Source organism: Ascaphus truei, chromosome 1, assembly GCF_040206685.1.
Source record: "Ascaphus truei isolate aAscTru1 chromosome 1, aAscTru1.hap1, whole genome shotgun sequence".
NCBI lineage: Eukaryota > Metazoa > Chordata > Amphibia > Anura > Ascaphidae > Ascaphus > Ascaphus truei.
In genome coordinates this window covers 7,634,287-7,653,907 of record NC_134483.1, presented here as the reverse complement: position 1 = coordinate 7,653,907, position 19,621 = coordinate 7,634,287, and the positions used below count along the sequence as shown (strand labels likewise).

The 19,621-nt window shown below is 48.8% G+C and overlaps 1 protein-coding gene across 10 annotated transcripts in view; it reads left to right on the top strand.

Annotated features, from left to right (window-relative positions):
- UNC13B (unc-13 homolog B) overlaps positions 1–19,621 on the top strand; it is a 565,224-nt gene that overhangs the window by 345,257 nt on the left and 200,346 nt on the right. For all 10 annotated transcript variants that reach the window (XM_075579702.1, XM_075580181.1, XM_075580121.1 and 7 more), the window contains 3 exons: positions 12,593–12,762; positions 14,635–14,750; positions 19,295–19,458. In XM_075579702.1, coding sequence (XP_075435817.1) covers positions 12,593–12,762; positions 14,635–14,750; positions 19,295–19,458 — 450 coding nt within the window. The remainder of the gene's footprint in view (positions 1–12,592; positions 12,763–14,634; positions 14,751–19,294; positions 19,459–19,621) is intronic.

Below are 19,621 nucleotides of genomic sequence, written 5' to 3'. Positions count from 1 at the left end.
CAGCACCGGCCCCACGGGCACAGCACCAGCCCCACAGGCACAGCACCGGCCCCGGCCCCACGGGCACAGCACCGGCCCCACGGGCACAGCACCAGCCCCACAGGCACAGCACCAGCCCCGGCCCCACGGGCACAGCACCGGCCCCACGGGCACAGCACCGGCCCCACGGGCACAGCACCGGCCCCGGCCCCACGGGCACAGCACCGGCCCCACGGGCACAGCACCGGCCCCACGGGCACGGCGCCCGCCCCACGGGCACGGCGCCGGCCCCACGGGCACGGCGCCGGCCCCACGGGCACGGCACCGGCCCCACGGGCACGGCGCCCGCCCCACGGGCACGGCGCCGGCCCCACGGGCACGGCGCCGGCCCCACGGGCACAGCGCCGGCCCCACGGGCACAGCGCCGGCCCCACGGGCACAGCGCCGGCCCCACGGGCACAGCGCCGGCCCCACGGGCACAGCACCGGCCCCACGGGCACAGCACCGGCCCCACGGGCACAGCACCGGCCCCACGGGCACTGCACAGGGGAAACGGCGCTCTCCAAGCAGGAGAGTATCCCCCACATGGGTGAAATCGCCATCAAGTACCATAACCGCTGGATAAAGTTATTACAATAAAATACTTTTGTGCCCAGAACGCCATGAATTTGTATTTGTAAAACAAGCTGACCTGGAATTTTGCTTTTTATTTTTAATAAATGTTTTTTGGGGGGGATTTTTTTAGTGGGTGGTTACCTACAGTTTCTTCACCTATAGTCCCAGCTCGCTGCAATTTTTGCAAACCAGCTGGGTTATGGTGCATTACGGGGACAAAGTTCTCCGCTGCAGACACAAGCCCTGTAGAGAGACACATTGTTGTGTGTGTAAGGACTGGACAATGTTGCAATGAAGCGTGTGATCAAGATGATGACAGTTGCTGCGCTCCCATTGGCACAAGCTATCTCCCCTCTTATTGGCTCACAGCGCCCCATGTGACCGCTGTGAGGAATCAGGGATCGCGGCGCCCGCGCCCTGGTTCCTCTACTGATATATTCCCTCCTGCTGCCGTGGCACGCACCTCTCGCCAGCGCCACTCACCTCCGTCGGTGCTGGGGGTTCCCCGTTGTCCTCGGCGTCCCCGGTTTCCAGCAGTACCTCACGCGGCCGCCATGTTGCTCGGGCGCGCGCCTGAACAGCGCGCGCCGGGCGAAGTTAATTTATTCACTGCTCTGGCAGTGAAGACCCGCCCCCAATACAGAAATATGATCTCCTGTCAAGACAAGAGTTCTCACCTGCCTGCCAATCAAGGGAACCTATCCAGGATGGCTCCACGCAGTCCTCCAGGTCTGCCTTCACTTCTGATTGGTCAGCCACACTTTATAATGCCAGTCCTTCCTATCATTCATTGCTCGACATAGTTTTCACTTGGATTACTACTCTGGCGTTTTCTCTCTCATTCACTCAGGTTACGACTTGGCTTGGCGGACGTCTCTCTCTGGCTCTAGACCCCTGCTTGGACAAACGACCTTCCAGTATTCTCCAATCCCAGACCTTGGCTAACGGCAACGACAACGGCATTTCTACACCGGTACCGGCAAGTATTGCTAGCGAAATACACCTGGCCTGGCAACGCCAAAATCACCACACTCCGGACACGCTCCCTTTGCTGCGGGTGCGTGCTTCTATACGTTCCTCACCTCAGTGAAAGGAACGGGTCTGGTCTGCGGGCAGCACCGGCGTAACATTATGTCGAGCCCACAAGACGCAGACCAGACTGTGGACTCTATGATGACGGCCATGTACCAACAAATACAGGCCTTAACGGATCAAGTGGCTCTCCTCTCCCAACAGGTATCGGACCGCCCTTTACAGGCTCCACCTGCGGCTGCACCCCCGGCGCAGCCTGACTTATCTTCCACTTCATTTTCAGTTCCGAAGATTCAGGCTCCAAGGCCCTACGCAGGGGATCCACACACCTGTCGTGGCTTTCTCAACCAGTGCGAGATCCAGTTCGAGATGGCTCCCCAGCTGTATGCTACTGGCCGGAAAAAGGTAGCCTACGTATATAGTCTGCTCACAGGTAATGCACTGGCATGGGCTTCTCCGATCTGGGAACTACGCCCTGATATTACCCGCGATTACGCGGCCTTCAGACGGGACTTTCGACAGGTTTTTGATATCCCCGCACGTCAAGAGACTGCTTCTGATACCCTGCTAGAGCTTACACAGGGACGTCGGCCTGTGGGTCAATACGCCTTGGAATTCAGAACCGTAGCAGCTGAGACTCATTGGGGTCAGGAGGCTTTAGTCGCCGCCTTCAGGAAAGGTCTATCGGAGTCTCTGAAGGATGAACTTGCTTCCCACACCAGGCCAGTGTTACTGGAGGATCTCATCACCCTGGCTACTCGTATGGATCAGCGCCTTCAGGTACGCCGCGCTCAGCGTCAGCTTCCCCGGGCTACGCCTTTCCGTACTTCCTTTTCCAGGTTCTCTACTAACCAGAGACCCGTCGTATCCCCGTTACCGGCGCTGGAGGCTCCAGAGCCGATGCAACTTGGAGTTCAGCAACCTCGGGTACCGTCACGACAACTTCGCTCTACTGGGGAATCGTGCCATCATTGCGGAGCTTCTGAGCAGCGTACCCGTAACCATCCTCCATCTCCGGGAAACGACTAAGCCCAGTGAGTACGAAGGGGCGCTCTCTGGGTACTGAATCTCCTTGTCCCCCTCCAAGAAGGGAACTTCCCAAAAGATTGACTATTCCCGTCTCCCTTTCAGGACCGACTTTCCGCACCTCCACTGCTGCATTTATCGATTCCGGCGCAGGAGGGAATTTCATAGATCAAACCTTTTCTGAGCAAAATCAAATTCCGCTTTCCAGGAAGGAATCTCCCGTTGCCTTGGTCGGGATTGATAATCGACCTCTCACCCCGGCTTATATCTCCTTAGAGACCGGACCTATCACCCTTTCTACTCATTCTCACAAAGAGACTCTGGGTTTTGATGTTATTCATGCCCCAGGAACACCTATCACGCTTGGCTTGCCCTGGTTACAGAAGCATAATCCACTCATCGATTGGGTGTCTCCTAACCCTATTAACTGGAGGTCAAGGTCAGAGAAACTATTTCCCTCTATCAAGCAACCATCCTTTCTATTAGCCAATACATCAAGTTCTCTGAGGGAGTTGCCTTCTCCATACGCCGAATTCTTGGACGTTTTCAGCAAGGCTCAGTCTGAACTTCTACCTCCTCATCGTTCCTACGATTGTCCGATTGATCTGATACCTGGTTATACCTTGCCGAAAGCCAAATCTTATCCTCTCTCGTTGCCCGAGACCAAAGCTATGGACGAATATATTCGTGAGAATCTTAAGCGGGGTTTCATACGTCATTCCAATTCTCCTGCGGGGGCTGGATTCTTCTTTGTCAAAAAGAAAGATGGTACCCTCAGACCATGTATTGATTACCGGGGTCTGAACCATATCACGGTGAAGAATCGTTATCCACTCCCACTCATCTCCGAACTCTTTGATAGACTTCAGGGGGCCAATCTCTTTACTAAACTGGATCTCCGTGGGGCATACAACCTCATCCGCATCCGGGAGGGCGATGAATGGAAGACTGCCTTCAACACCCGTAGCGGACACTACGAATATCTAGTGATGCCCTTCGGGTTATGCAACGCACCGGCAGTTTTTCAGGACTTCATCAATGACATCTTTCGAGACGTTCTTAATATATTTGTCATTGTATACCTGGATGACATCCTTATTTTTTCTCAAAACTTACAGGATCATATCATCCATACGAAGTTTGTGCTTTCACGCCTCCGCGAGAACCGGTTGTTTGCTAAAATGGAGAAATGCATTTTTCATCAGTCTACCACTTCTTTTCTCGGATACATCATCTCCAACAAAGGTTTGGCCATGGACCCAGAGAAGCTAAAGGCCGTCGTGGATTGGCCACAACCCAATTCCCTCAAATCTGTTCAACGGTTTTTGGGTTTTTCTAATTATTACCGGAAGTTTATCCGCAACTTTTCCACCATTGTCGCTCCTATCACGGCACTGACCAAAAAAGGTGCAGACCCTTCATCTTGGTCTCCAGAAGCTGTCACGGCATTCGAGACACTGAAACAAACTTTTGTCTCTGCTCCCATCCTTCGGCACCCTAACACGAATTTCCCCTTCACCTTAGAGGTTGACGCTTCGGACTGTGGGGCTGGGGCGGTTCTGTCGCAGAAATTTTCTTCCCAGGATAAACTTCATCCTTGCGGGTTTTTCTCCAAAAGATTTTCATCGGCAGAAAGGAATTATGACGTGGGCAATAGGGAACTTTTGGCCGTCAAAATGGCTCTTCAAGAATGGAGACATCTTCTGGAGGGGTCAAAAGAGCCATTCACCATCCTTACGGACCATAAGAACTTATTATACATTGAGAATGCTCGTCGCTTAGGTCCTCGCCAAGCTCGCTGGTCGTTATTTTTCTCTAGATTCAATTTTGTTCTCTCATACATTCCCGGCACTAAGAACGTCAAGGCGGATGCTCTCTCCCGGCAATACTCTTCTGAAGAGAGATCAGAGAAAACCACTGAGTCCATCCTCCCTAAACAAAGAATCTTAGCAGCTGTGGCATTCAAGAATCTGGAGAGGATCATCAAATCTCAAGAGAACCTCCCGTCCGGTCTGGTGGTTCCTAAAGACTCTTTGTATGTGGAACCCAGATTTATCCCTGAAATACTGGACTGGGGACACGCCGTCCGTTCGGCAGGGCATCCTGGATTCAAGAAAACCTTGGACCTCATCCGTCGTACCTTTTGGTGGCCCAATATGGCTAAAACCATTCTGGAATTTACACGGTCCTGTCCGGTATGTGCGCGTAACAAGAGTCCTCGTCAGAAACCTCAGGGTCTTCTCTTACCTTTACCTATTCCGGAGCGTCCCTGGTCCCACATTTCGATGGATTTTATTGTGGAGTTGCCTAGGTCGAATGGCATGAATACCATTCTTGTGGTAGTAGATCGGTTTTCCAAGATGGCACACTTTATCCCTCTCAAAGGATTACCCTCCTCACCCGCCCTTGCGGATATTTTTGCCAAAGAGATTTTCCGGATCCATGGGATTCCTACATCCATCGTGTCCGATCGAGGTTCCCAGTTCGTCTCCAAGTTCTGGAGAAATTTCACCAAGAGACTAGGTATCTCGTCTTCCTTTTCTTCGGGATATCACCCTCAATCCAACGGACAGACCGAGAGGGTTAATCAATCCCTCGAGAAATACTTAAGGTGCTTCGTCTCTAATTCTCAGGATGACTGGGCAGAATTACTTATCTGGGCTGAGTACGCATTCAATTCTTCCAGGAATGAGTCCACCCACGAGACTCCCTTCTTTATCAACTACGGATTCCATCCGGCTCGCCTACCTATTACTAAAGAATCCTCTGGGGTACCAGCCGTGGACGAACATATTGCTCTCTTACAAGACTCTTGGTCCAGAATACAATCTGCATTACAAAAAGCATCCTTGACATCTAAAGATCAGGCTGATCGTCACCGTCGTCCGGCACCCGAATACAAACCCGGGGACAAGGTTTGGCTATCTTCCAAGAACATCCGTCTCAAAACGCCTTCCCTCAAATTGGCTCCTAGGTTCCTGGGTCCCTTTTCCATTTTGGAGCAGGTTAATCCGGTTTCTTTTCGACTCCAACTTCCTCAAAGCATGAGAATTCCGAATGTCTTTCACACCTCACTTCTCAAACCTTTTATCTCCAGTAGCCTCTTTCCGGATCACACTTCGAAACCAGATCCTGTGATGGTACAGGGTAACGAAGAGTATGAAATACAGGCTCTACTGGATTCCCGTCTTTCAAGAGGTAAAGTCAACTTCTTGGTCCACTGGAGAGGTTTTGGACCCGAAGAGAGGTCATGGGTACCCCTGAAAGATATTCATGCGCCAGGACTCCTCAAACGCTTTCGTAAGAAGTTTCCATCAAAACCATGGAGGGATCGTCCTGAGGTCGATCCTGAAGGGGGGGGTACTGTGAGGAATCGGGGATCGCGGCGCCCGCGCCCTGGTTCCTCTACTGATATATTCCCTCCTGCTGCCGTGGCACGCACCTCTCGCCAGCGCCACTCACCTCCGTCGGTGCTGGGGGTTCCCCGTCGTCCTCGGCGTCCCCGGTTTCCAGCAGTACCTCACGCGGCCGCCATGTTGCTCGGGCGCGCGCCTGAACAGCGCGCGCCGGGCGAAGTTAATTTATTCACTGCTCTGGCAGTGAAGACCCGCCCCCAATACAGAAATATGATCTCCTGTCAAGACAAGAGTTCTCACCTGCCTGCCAATCAAGGGAACCTATCCAGGATGGCTCCACGCAGTCCTCCAGGTCTGCCTTCACTTCTGATTGGTCAGCCACACTTTATAATGCCAGTCCTTCCTATCATTCATTGCTCGACATAGTTTTCACTTGGATTACTACTCTGGCGTTTTCTCTCTCATTCACTCAGGTTACGACTTGGCTTGGCGGACGTCTCTCTCTGGCTCTAGACCCCTGCTTGGACAAACGACCTTCCAGTATTCTCCAATCCCAGACCTTGGCTAACGGCAACGACAACGGCATTTCTACACCGGTACCGGCAAGTATTGCTAGCGAAATACACCTGGCCTGGCAACGCCAAAATCACCACACTCCGGACACGCTCCCTTTGCTGCGGGTGCGTGCTTCTATACGTTCCTCACCTCAGTGAAAGGAACGGGTCTGGTCTGCGGGCAGCACCGGCGTAACAACCGCGTCGCCGCACAGGAACACAATCTTGTTGTATCCTCTGCTGGCTGACTCGTCACAGCGCCTCGTGAGCCTGCACGGAAGCAGACACTGGGGCCTGCCACTACAGAGGTGTGTGACTGCCGCCACGCAGCCCGTCACCCCCGGGGACCGGGCCTAATACTGGAGATGTGGCTGTAATGTCCCAAAGGCTGGACGGTGTAACCTTGTCACAAACTTTACATGCTTGGGCCATTCGTAATGTGGCTAAACACCTCAAACATGCCAGCGCGTCTTGTATTTATTAAATAGTCCCGCCCAGCACCCAGTGTGGTAGGACTGTCCGGGTGGCGCCAGTTGGGGTTTAGAGGAGTGCAATGGGGTAACAACACATACTGTAGCAGACCTGGCTAGGGTGTGCATTGGTAGTTGAATGTGGCCAAGGTTGAATTGCATGTTTCTCTTGATGTATCTTTCCTGCTATTACATACTCCTATGAATGTGTATCTATATTTAAATGCTCACTGTGAATATTTCCTTGAATGAGAGAAGATAATATATAGCCATATATTCAAATATAGTTCTTTATCATTACAGTTTCCTTTTTTTATGTAGGGTCGTTATTACATTTTATTAGATTATTCTATAAGCCATTGTTATAAATCCCATTCAAGTCGATGTTTTATTTTGCAAGAATTAGCCCCAAAGCCGCTTACATCCGATGACCATTTCTGAATGCAGTGACATGGTGTTGTCCCACTCCGACCCAAGTCACGAGTCTCTGAGAACCCTGGGAAAAAGCAATAGGTACAGGTCCCAATTAAGCACGCTCAGAACTATTACATCACAGCATAGAAGATTAATGGCAAATCTAATTGGCACATCCCTGGCAGAAATAAAACCTCATTTTGACCTATTTCTTCACAGATACAATATATCTTGCCTTGTTGCCTAGCGACAGACAGATTTATAACTTAAAACTCGGGGCGCAGACGATTGGCAGGGTCTCCCTTCACATTCAGGCAGACATAAGCTGTACTGGTTTATCGCTTTCCCACAGCCGTGCTGCATCCTATAGAAAAATCTGCCTACTGTACCTAATGCTCCTTCAATAAGCAGATCCTACTCCTCAAAAAGATTGCAGACAAATGCATGTACCGAGGCAGGCTCCTAGCACCCAGTCTTACCTGCTGGAGAGCCAGCAATCTCCTCTGCAGCAGATGTAGGTGGGGTTATCTGCCGGAGCACTCGGCATGTTTCAAAAGAAGCAAAACTGTCACCAAAACTTGCCAAGACCGCAATCGCCCAAATAAAATAATGTGGCAAAATATGTTAATAAAAAAAAAGTCCTGTCTTCCATATGAGGCGCAAAACCCAATGCAGGAGTTTTATTCAACAAACGCCAAAACAAAACTGCCACAGCAAAGTGCCGACCCCTTTCTCTCTCCGCGGGGCTGGCAATGCAGGCCCCTCTGGCAGAGAAAAGGTTAACAGATCCCATTGACCTGTGTGGCGCATGTTCCCCCTCCCCCCCTGCCTCTGGGGGATCTTGGCCAGGCTACTGCTACAGTATGTGCAGTGCTGATTACCTGTGATGGTACAGGAGAGACGAGATGCCAGCGATGTTGTGGGGGAAAGACAGGACAAACCTCTGGGGATACTTCTGGTTCTTTACTTCTTGGTGACAGCGCCTCCAGACATAGGGGGCTTCAGCAATGCCAAAGGCGGTCCCCGCTATGACAGTCCTTACTCTCAGTTACCTCTCTCCACACAGACTGCCGCGGAGCCAGTAGTATAAATGAGGATGATCTTTATTATAGCCGCCACTGCTGGTGTGGGTACAGCGTATGCTCCAGTTGATAAGGTAGATCCCTGGCTTCTGGATGGTACTTGTCTGCAGGTAATGGTGAGGCCTCGCTGGATTAGCTTATTGCCTCAGCCCATGAGGGCTGAGCACATGTCTCTCTCCCAGCCGGGAGGAGACGAGGAAAGCTCCTACCCCATGAAGGGATCGTCTCGAACTCTCTCTCACTGTGACTCAAGGTCTCACCCCTTAGGGGCTGACCTTCAATCTATAATTTAGCTACTTCCTTCCTGAGGCTCAAGGAGGGAGGACCCAATATCTGCACCACCATTGGCTATTCACAAATCTCTGTGTCACAACCACTCCTGTCACTCAGGAATTCAGCGTGAGGAGGGGGTAAACCCCATAGGATAGCCTGTCACTGTCTGTATCATACTAGAACTTACGTGACAGGGAAGGTAGAGAGATAGCTGGACCAGCCTTTGGCTACCTGTATATCACTTACCACTCCCCCAGGCAGATACAATCAGCTTCCCCAAGTAACCGCAAACCACCAAGAATCGGCACAATCTACCAATCACACTACTGAGTTACATGCAAACATTAAAATGAACAAATCAAACAGGGTCCCTGCTTTTTCTATGGACTATGTGATAGCTGGCTTGTTTGTGATGCTGCCAGAGCCACCTGTCACAACTCTCTAAGGTGTGTGCTAAAAGATTGGAACGTACTGTAATGTAAAGAAAGATACACCTGTAATGTGCAGCGCAAGGTATACTGTATATCCAGAGCAGTGTGGGATGGGAGTGGGGTATTACTTTGGCGGCCAGCCACGCACGGAAACTGAATGAAATGCACAAAGCTTGTTTGTCTGAGTGATCTCTGTGGAGCGGCTGTTAATATAGGGATGTGCTTATTTACAATTCTCCAGCCAGAATCTTTACGCTGGATAATAGTATGGAACTGTTAGAGGCAGAAGGGGAAACCCTAGTGTTTTATTTTAGCAGGGAAGATACACGCAGATACATATCTCATGTTGAAGTATGCTTTGAGTTACATTAGAGACGATCCATAGAAAAAGCATTGTAAGGACCTGAACGAACAACTTCACATACACATGATTAGTGTGAGAGAGCTGCAGTCTTTCATCTTTTCCATATGTATGTTAAGCACAACAAATATAAAAGCACCTGCTAGGAAAAGGAACGTCTGCCCTGCACAGCTTACAATCTAAGTGGTATGTTGGGAGATGTAAAGACCGTGTGGGAAGACGGAAGTGCAGTAGATGGCAGTGCCAGACCATGATAATCTGTAAGTGCCTGTGGGCGTGGGGAGAAGTGGTCAGAAGTCCAGGCTAATGAAAGACTTCTTTCAGACGACATGTTTTCAGGTTTGTTTTAAAGATGGCAAGAGAAGGTGCTTGGCATACACAGAGATAGGGAGTTCCACAGGTAAGGGGCAGAGAAGGTGCTTGGCATACACAGAGATAGCGAGTTCCACAGGTAAGAGGCAGAGAAGGGAAATGGTTTTTTTTTTACGAGAGAGAGACGTAGAGGTGAAAGGAGTGAAAAGGACAGTTATGAGCAGCGCACCTTAGTTGTGTATAAATCAAACATCAGCTAAGAATAAACTTCCCCCTACTGTACATATTTTAAACCGTTCACAGGAGACTATTGAGATTTTGTGTCTGAATGAACCTCCCAGGCTTCCTCAAACTGTGTTATAATGGATGTCGACTGTACCATGTAGGAGTAGGTAGGGAGGCATGTGTGAGAGCAGGCGTGTATGTGACCAGGTACAGGATTAAGGGGAGATCTCCCCAACAGCAAGAAGGAGGAGTAAAGAGAGAGAGTAGGTGAGAAGAGGATTTGTGGGGGTGCTTTTTTATTGTGGGGTGCAGAATGATCTAGGATAGAGGTATATAAATAATGGTGTTGTGTATGTGCCCAGGTAAAGGTGGATGGAAGGAGAGATGTAAAAATGTGGATAGGAGGAAAGTGGGGAAGGTGGAGAGAACAGATACGTTTACAAAGGAGTCCGGGAACAGGAAAAGCAAAAGGGAGGGCATATTGAGGTGCAGCGTGTAGGGAGAGACCAAGGTAAGAGATGGGCATAATGAGGTGCAGCGCGTAGGGAGAGACCAAGGTAAGAGATGGGCATAATGAGGTGCAGCGCGTAGGGAGAGACCAAGGTAAGAGATGGGCATAATGAGGTGCAGCGCGTAGGGAGAGACCAAGGTAAGAGATGGGCATAAGGAGGTGCAGCGCGTAGGGAGAGACCAAGGTAAGAGGTGAGTGTTACCAGATATTGCAGGATGTGAGGAGTAGGATGTGAAAGAGTAGGTTATGAGATATCATTAGATGATATGTCACTTGGGTTTTTGTTTGCCTTCCACTGGATCAATATACTGTAAGTACGGATATAGGATAAAGTGTCTGTGACAGTATGGGTAGCTGGCATCACAAAATATAGGTGAAGCCCTGCTAGCTACCCCTCAAACTGTGCAACTTGCCCACCTATGTAAGGCTGATTTCGGCCAAATGTACTTTGTCTGAGGAAGAAACAGGGAATATAACCAATGTGTGACATAAAATGTCCTATGTCTGTACATATTGTATGTAAAGCACTTTATTCCCTGTATGTCTTTATTTATATATCTCCATTAATGTACATAGCGCTTCACAGCAGTAATACACGTGACAATCATATAAATACCAAATAATACACATAACACATCATGGGAAGAAGTGCTTCAGACATAAAAGTGACATTTAGGAAAATTAGTCCCTGCCCCGAAGAGCTTACAATCTAATTGGTATGTCGGAAGGACGTAAAGAGACAGTAGGAGGGTGTTCGTGTAAGTGCGTCTGCAGGGGGCCAAGGTTTATGTATGAGGTGTAAATTATCAGCCACGGAGCTACTCGTGTGCTTCTTTACACGTGTGTTTTGAGGTGGATAGAGAGGGTGCTAGTCGGGTACTGAGGGGAAGGGCATTCCAGAGGTGTGGGGCAGTCAGTGAGAAAGGTTTAAGGCGGGAGAGGGCTTTAGATACAAAGGGGGTAGAAAGAAGACATCCTTGAGAAGAACGCAAGAGTCAGGATGGTGCATAGCGAGAAATTAGGGCTGAGATGTAAGGAGGAGCAGAAGAGTGTAAAGCTTTAAAAGTGAGGAGGAGAATGGAGTGTGAGATGCGGGATTTGATCGGAAGCCGGGAGAGGGATTTCAGCAGGGGAGATGCTGAGACAGATCTAGGAAAGAGTAGAGTGATTCTGGCAGCAGCGTTTAGGATAGATTGTAGGGGAGACAGGTGAGAGGCAGGAAGGCCGGACAGCAGGAGGTTACAGTAATCGAGACGGGAGAGAATGAGGGCTGTGTCAGCGTTTTAGCAGTCGAGCAACAAAGGAAAGAGCGTATCTTTGTAATATTACGGAGGGAAAAATGACAGGTTCATACTGAGTGTTTTGACTGAGTCATGGTATCAGAAACATGTAGAAACCTGATATAGGAAAAGTACTGTCAGTAGCGAGCTCCGCTATCTAGATAATGCTTTGTCGGGAATGCAAAAGCTCTTTATGTTGCTAACGTCCCACATAGCAGTTTTAAATACTATATTCGAATCCTTTTCATTTGATTTTTCGTTTACATAATCTAGTACATTATGGGACATACTGTATTTATGAAGAAAGAGCCACATTTACTAAGCAGTGTTACTATTCCATGCCAAAAGACACCTTACACCCCATTCACTTACTAAGTCGTCCAAAAAGGTGGCTTATACGTAGCACTGCTTGGTAAAAATGGCCCTATGTCAGGAGAACTCTTGGTTTCCTTTTGTGTCTCCTTCCCCCAGGAAGCAAAGTCCTAATTGTAAGGATACCTGGCATAGAAGCTGCCTTTTGGGAGTGGTAGCAATGGTGGGAAGAAGATCAGTGTGTTACATGGAATGGTTAGCGCTCACACTTTGTGCAGCTGTATGGGTTTCCTTGTAGTCAGCACTGTCGCGGTGTATACAATTGCCTACAAAGGAAGTCCTGTGTTGTGTTTCTGCAGCGAGTGCCATAACTCATCAGATCGCATCAAGGTGCGTGTCTGGGACGAAGACGATGATATCAAGTCCCGTGTGAAACAGAGGTTGAAGCGGGAATCGGACGACTTCCTGGGGCAGACGATCATTGAAGTGCGCACACTGAGTGGGGAGATGGACGTGTGGTACAACTTGGGTGAGCGGCGTCTGTTAACATGATAGTGATGTTATATCTGGTCACTCGCAGTGCGATGTCACTACAGAGAGCGGCAAAGGACATGGTGTGAGTGATACGCAGAGCTCCCCCAGGCTCTGTGTGATACGCAGAGCTCCCCCAGGCTCTGTATGAGTGATACGCAGAGCTCCCCCAGGCTCTGTATGAGTGATACGCAGAGCTCCCCCAGGCTCTGTATGAATGATACGCAGAGCCTCTCACCTCCCAGGCTCTGTATGAATGATACGCAGAGCTCCTCACCTCCCAGGCTCTGTATGATGCGCAGAGCTCCTCCCCTCCCAGGCTCTGTATGATACGCAGAGCTCCTCACCTCCCAGGCTCTGTATGATACGCAGAGCATCTCACCTCCCAGGCTCTGTATGATACACAGAGCCCCTCACCTCCCAGGCTCTATGTGAATGATACGCAGAGCATCTCACCTCCCAGGCCCTGTATGAATGATACGCAGAGCTCCTCACCTCCCAGGCTCTGTATGATACGCAGAGCTCCTCACCTCCCAGGCTCTGTATGATACACAGAGCATCTCACCTCCCAGGCTCTGTATGATACACAGAGCCCCTCACCTCCCAGGCTCTATGTGAATGATATGCAGAGCGTCTCGCCTCCCAGGCTCTGTATGATATGCAGAGCATCTCACCTCCCAGGCTCTGTATGATACGCAGAGCATCTCACCTCCCAGGCTCTAAGTACAGAACCTAGTTTAATCGTGGAGCAAAAAAAAAAAATCACATACCTTCAAATGCTTTAAACTAGGAGACAAATGTTGGTAGCATTGCCCATTCTAACAGTAATGTATCTGTACTTGTATCAGTGGTGGCATTGCCCATTCTAACAGTAATGTATCTGTACTTGTATCAGTGGTGGCATTGCCCATTCTAACAGTAATGTATCTGTACTTGTATCAGTGGTGGCATTGCCCATTCTAACAGTAATGTATCTGTACTTGTATCAGTGGTGGCATTGCCCATTCTAACAGTAATGTATCTGTACTTGTATCAGTGGTGGCATTGCCCATTCTAACAGTAATGTATCTGTACTTGTATCAGTGGTGGCATTGCCCATTCTAACAGTAATGTATCTGTACTTGTATCAGTGGTGGCATTGCCCATTCTAACAGTAATGTATCTGTACTTGTATCAGTGGTGGCATTGCCCATTCTAACAGTAATGTATCTGTACTTGTATCAGTGGTGGCATTGCCCATTCTAACAGTAATGTATCTGTACTTGTATCAGTGGTGGCATTGCCCATTCTAAAAGTAATGTATCTGTACTTGTATCAGTGGTGGCATTGCCCATTCTAACAGTAATGTATCTGTATTTGTATCAGTGGTGGCATAGTACATACAGTATGTGCTGTGCATATCTTATTTTCCAATATATCCTCACTATATTTAACATCATTTTCAAATCCCACAGTCCAGACATGCTGCTGTGTCCTTGTATTTCCTGGATGTAACCGTCAGAGTGCCTTTGTTGCGTTCTCAGTACGGGCCCTGGCACACCAGAGGCCCTATTCATATACAAAGTACGTCATGGTAAAAATGCCATCTCTCTGGGGTACGACCGGGCAGGTCGGGGTGACCTAAACTGTTGTCGAGCCCCCTCCACTTTAATCAGTCCGAGTGCGGGACATCATGCAATTACCCCTGGAGTGATCACGTGACAGAAGTGGAGGCGGTGTCCCTCTGCTGTGCCTCCAGCAGCAAAGCGCCTGAACGGCAGCAGGATTATCATACTTAGAAAGTCGTGTATGTCACTTGCATTTTCAGTTCAGTTGTTGAGCTTCGGTAGTTCAGGTGAAATGAATTCTCATTGTATTGTTCCCATTCCAGAGAAGCGGACGGATAAATCGGCGGTATCGGGAGCTATTCGCTTGCAGATCAATGTTGAGATTAAGGGAGAGGAGAAGGTGGCCCCTTACCACATTCAGTACACCTGCCTGCACGAGGTGAGAACACGCGCTCCTATCATGACTGCAGTTACGAGTTTCGGGTTATTTGTAGCTCCACCCATAGTCAGGATACCCATTATACATCATTATCATTTTATTTGTTGATTAAAAACACGCCTCCACTTAAGGGGGTATCCCAATACTTTACAATTAAAGAGCAAAAAATGATATAAAGTTATTTTATTGGACAGGAAAAGAGTGGTACGGTAGATATACAAATATAATATACTATGGCGCAAACTTATAATCCTGGTGATATACAGGCCTTCCCCCTCATTAACGTACGCAATGGGTCCAGAGCATGTATGTAAAGCCAAAATGTACTTAAAGTGAAGCACTGCCTTTTTCCCACTTATCGATGCTTCAGTACAGGTAGGGAGCCGGTATTGCTGTTCAGGAGGTGCTGACAGGCGCATGCGCGAGCTGCCGTTTGCCTATTGGGCGAGGGGAATCAGGGCGTCACTACTACGGCGGTCTGTAGGGCAGAATAAGTGTCCATACTCGCGAAGCGAGCGCACGGACACAGGGGTATGGTGCTATTGAAAACATGTCCTTACTTGCGAGTGTACTTAAAGTGAGTGTCCTTAAAACGGGGTATGCCTGTAGTGATCTTGAAAAACAAAACTACTACATATAATAGTGTTAATATACAAATAATTAGTGTCTTATTAGTGAAAAGCACATCAGTTGCTGCCAAACACTTGCAGTTTCCCAACTGCAATCAATCAGGAATGTGAAACAGTTAGTGGTGACGGTGCAAACTGATGCTGTGAGAAAGTGCAGATAACCGGATGATACCACACTGCTATTTGGATGTTCTATTCTCCTCCGTTGAACCGGGACATCACTGATCCAACCTTCATTATGGATATGAGTAGCTCCGTGGCTGAAACTATATAGCTCATACATCGACCTTGGCAGACGCACTTACCAGAATGCCCTCCTACTGTCTCTGTACGTTCTTCCTACAAATTAGATTCTAAGCTCTTCGGGGCAGGGACTCCTCTTCCTAAATGTCACTTTTATGTCTGAAAGGACTTATTCCCATGTTCTGTTATTTATATTATTTGGTATTCTATGATTGTCACGTGTACTACTGCTGTGAAGCGTTATGTACATTAATGGAGCTATATAAATAAAGACATACATATATACATACATGAATGTAGTTGGCTGTACCTCAGTCTTAAGTGTTACGTGTTAAGTGTCTGTGGAGATGCATTGGAGGTAAAGAAAAGAAAAACTGGATTCGGAGCTTTAACAACCACCAAGCAACTGTGAGAACTTAACATATCAAAATACTCCAACTAGAACGTTGTAAGCCTGTCTGTGTCAGTGCTTCACCGCCCTCTCCAGCCTGATTTACTCATTGTTACATAGTAGATGGAGGTTGAAAAAAGACATATGTCTATCAAGTTCAACCTACAGTATGCTAAATTTAGACAACAGATACTGTGACGGTATGGGTGGCTGGCATCACAAAATAAAGGTGAAGCCCAGCTAGCTACCCCTAAAACCGTGTAACTTGGCCACTTAGCGGACGGAGTCAGCTGTTGTATACACAGGACGGGAGAGAATACCTGCCGAGACCTGAGGAGGGTTGGAGTGCGCCCCAAGTTACTCCCTGCACGATACCTTTGGGGAGAGTGCGAGTTATACTGTACCACCCTTTGTGTTGTCTGTTGCTAGAAGTAAAAACGTTATTGCACCAGCATTTTGCATTTAGTGTCTTCCTACATGTATCCATAATGGAGGTTGGATCAGTGATGTCCCGGTCCAACGGAGGAGAATAGAACATCCAAATAGCAGTGTGGTATCATCCATTTATCTGCACTTTCTCACAGCATCAGTTTGCGCCGTCACCACTAACTGTTTTACATAAGGTAGATATACACCTGAGCCCTGGTGGCAGCGAGTCCCAGACCTCTGAATCTGCACACGAGATGCCCACCCCCCGAACAGGGTGCAGTACTTTTGGCACAGAGAGGCGGACTCCCTGAGGACGTCAGATCATAGTCTGTATCCCTCCGCGGCTTCAAAAGTAACTGCAGCTAGGCGGGCCCTTGGCCTTGCAAGGATTTAAAGGCCATTACGGCCAACTTGAACCGAACCTGGAAGATCACTGGGCGCCGGTGCAGATCGCGCAGGATGGGAGTGATCTGCTCAAAGTGAGAAACAGGTCTCAGCATCCGGGCTGGAGCCTCCGCATCAGGCATCCGGTAATCTTGCACGTAGGGCATTACTGTAGTGCAACCGCGTCAACACAAAGGCGTGGATCAGTGATTCAAGGTTCATAGTTACAGGAGTGGGCGCGAGCTCCGAAGCAGCCTCGCATGAAAATCCACAGACTTAACAACTGGGGCCGATTGGGCAAGCATGTCGAGACTCTGGTCAAAGAGGATGCCGAGATTACGACCCTGGGACACGGGAAGTTGCTGTACAACATTGATTAGGGGCATCTCGCAAACCCCCTATCCCATACACGGGTGTCTTGCCAAACCTATAATCATTAGTTCCGTATTGTCAGGATTGAGCTGCAGCCAATTCATCTCCATCCATGTCGCCACCTCATCTAGACACACCATCAGTGTGGCAACAGCGGTTCCTGTGCTGTCTTGGGAAGAAATGTAGACCTGGGTGTCATCGGCATACTGGTGGCCCTTAAGACCATGCTTCAGGATGATATTACCCAGCGGTTTTATATATATGTTGAACAGGAGTGGTGACCGCAAAGACCCTAGAGGGACTCCATAGGGGACAGGTCCCACCGGTGACACATGGGACCCAATAACCACTTGCTACGTCCCGCCTGCAGGAACGAGGCAACCCATTATGATGCGGTCCCAACGATACCAGCTAAGTCCATTCGGTGGTGCAGCAGCACCCCATGATCAATTGTGTCGAAGGCCGCTGAGAGGTCCAACATGACAATGGCAGAAATACAGCTCTTGTCCATGGCCATCAATAAGTCACCCGCCACACTGACCAGGGCTGGCTCGGTTCCATGACAGTCTCTATTGCCAGATTGCATGTGGTTGAAGCAGCCGACCCTTAACAGACAATCTTCCAGCTGGGTGAAAACTACCCCATCCAACACTTTCCCTACCGTGGGAAGGTTGGAGATTGGACATCTGGTCCCACTTTCTTCAACTGGAGATGGACCAGAGCCTTTTTCAAGGCCATGGCTCCTCCACCACCGTAAAGGCTCTATTTATGATCTCCACCAACCACGGAGCCACTGTATCAATGGTGTCTTTCAGGAGCCATGATAGACCGGGATCCAGGTCAGAAATGGTCCAGTTCATCCCAGCCATGAGTGATCTGAAATCCGGGATTAAGATGATGCCGAACTCTTCCAAGACGATCTTTGCCTGTGGGGCGATACGGACCATGTCCATCGGGGGAGGAATAGCCCACGGATCCATTGCTGCTCACCATCCTGAAGAGTTTTGCTGGACGATTCCTCATAGAGTCTGTCCTCGGGCGACATAGGCTTTCCTCGCCCTCAAGATCACCCGCTTATACCCCCGCTGACATATTTTCAAGGTGGTCTGGTCATCATCCTGGTGGGTTCTCAACCACCTGCGCGCTTTCCTTCGGAGAGCCTGCCACAGGTTCCGGAGGACAGTGACATTACCGTCTCTGTTTTAGTATGTTTGCCACGTGTCTGTGTGTGTGTTTCTGTGTGTATATGATTACTGTGTGCGCACACTGCACACTGCAGAGGCACTTGCATTCAACCTGCGTTTCTATACTGAACATCAAAGGTAAAAAGGTATATACTGTAACTCCTGACTCATTACCAGTTGGGGCTGAAACGTAGTAGTTTGATTAGAGTATGTCTGCATTTGCAGGAAATATTCCCAGTTTTGAAGTGAAATTCTTTCGTGGCAATGCCATCCAAAAAAATCTGATAGGGAAAAAACCTGAAAATTGTCATGAAATAAAAATAACGGAAGTGACTGCGCATGTCACAGGGTAAGGGAAGGAGATATACGCTACAGTTGTTTGGTCTAATTGCCACTAGCCTCGTTTGGGCAGACATTTCCTGGTGACCACTCTTGGATCACTATATTCTCTTACAGGTTGCCATGTTGTGTATTTTGTTTTTAGTTGTTCAGTGTGTTGGGCGTTACTGTCCATATAGGACTTAAGGGAAGTTCCCTTGATCACTGTAATCTTGGGGAAGGGGCCAGAAGAAGGGGCATTCCGCCCCGAAACGTTGCCCCCCTTATTTGTCTTGATCCCTCCCCCTTTCCCTTGTCTTTTCCTTATTCCCTTCCCCCACCCCGTGTTCTCCCATTCCATTTGCTGTTACTTACAGTTGTATGTATATAGCTGACCTTTGCGACTATCTATACATATTGTGTGGTCATATTGTGGCAATATCACAGTAACATTTCTTTATAACATATTTGTCATTTTACTTTATTTCTCCCCCCTCCCCCCCCCATTTCTTGATCTATATTGACCTGTGTTTATAGATTGGAGATGGAAATACTTCTCATGACTCGATGTCTCTGTTATTCTCCGTGCTGCAGAACCTTTTCCATCACCTCACTGACATACAAGGGAGCGGCGTAGTGAAGATCCCGGAAGCTAAAGGTGACGACGCCTGGAAAGTTTACTTTGATGAAACGGCACAGGAGATAGTGGATGAGTTTGCGATGCGTTATGGGATAGAGTCGATTTACCAGGCCATGACGTGAGTTCCATCTCTTCTCCTAGACATTTACAAGCCTCCTTTTACAACACTGTGACAGAGGGAAGTGAGAATGAAGCTGCTTCCATAGTATGTAAAGAGAGAACATCTACCTTCCACCTCTTCACTGTTTACTGGCTCTTTCAGCACAGGTTAATCATCTGAA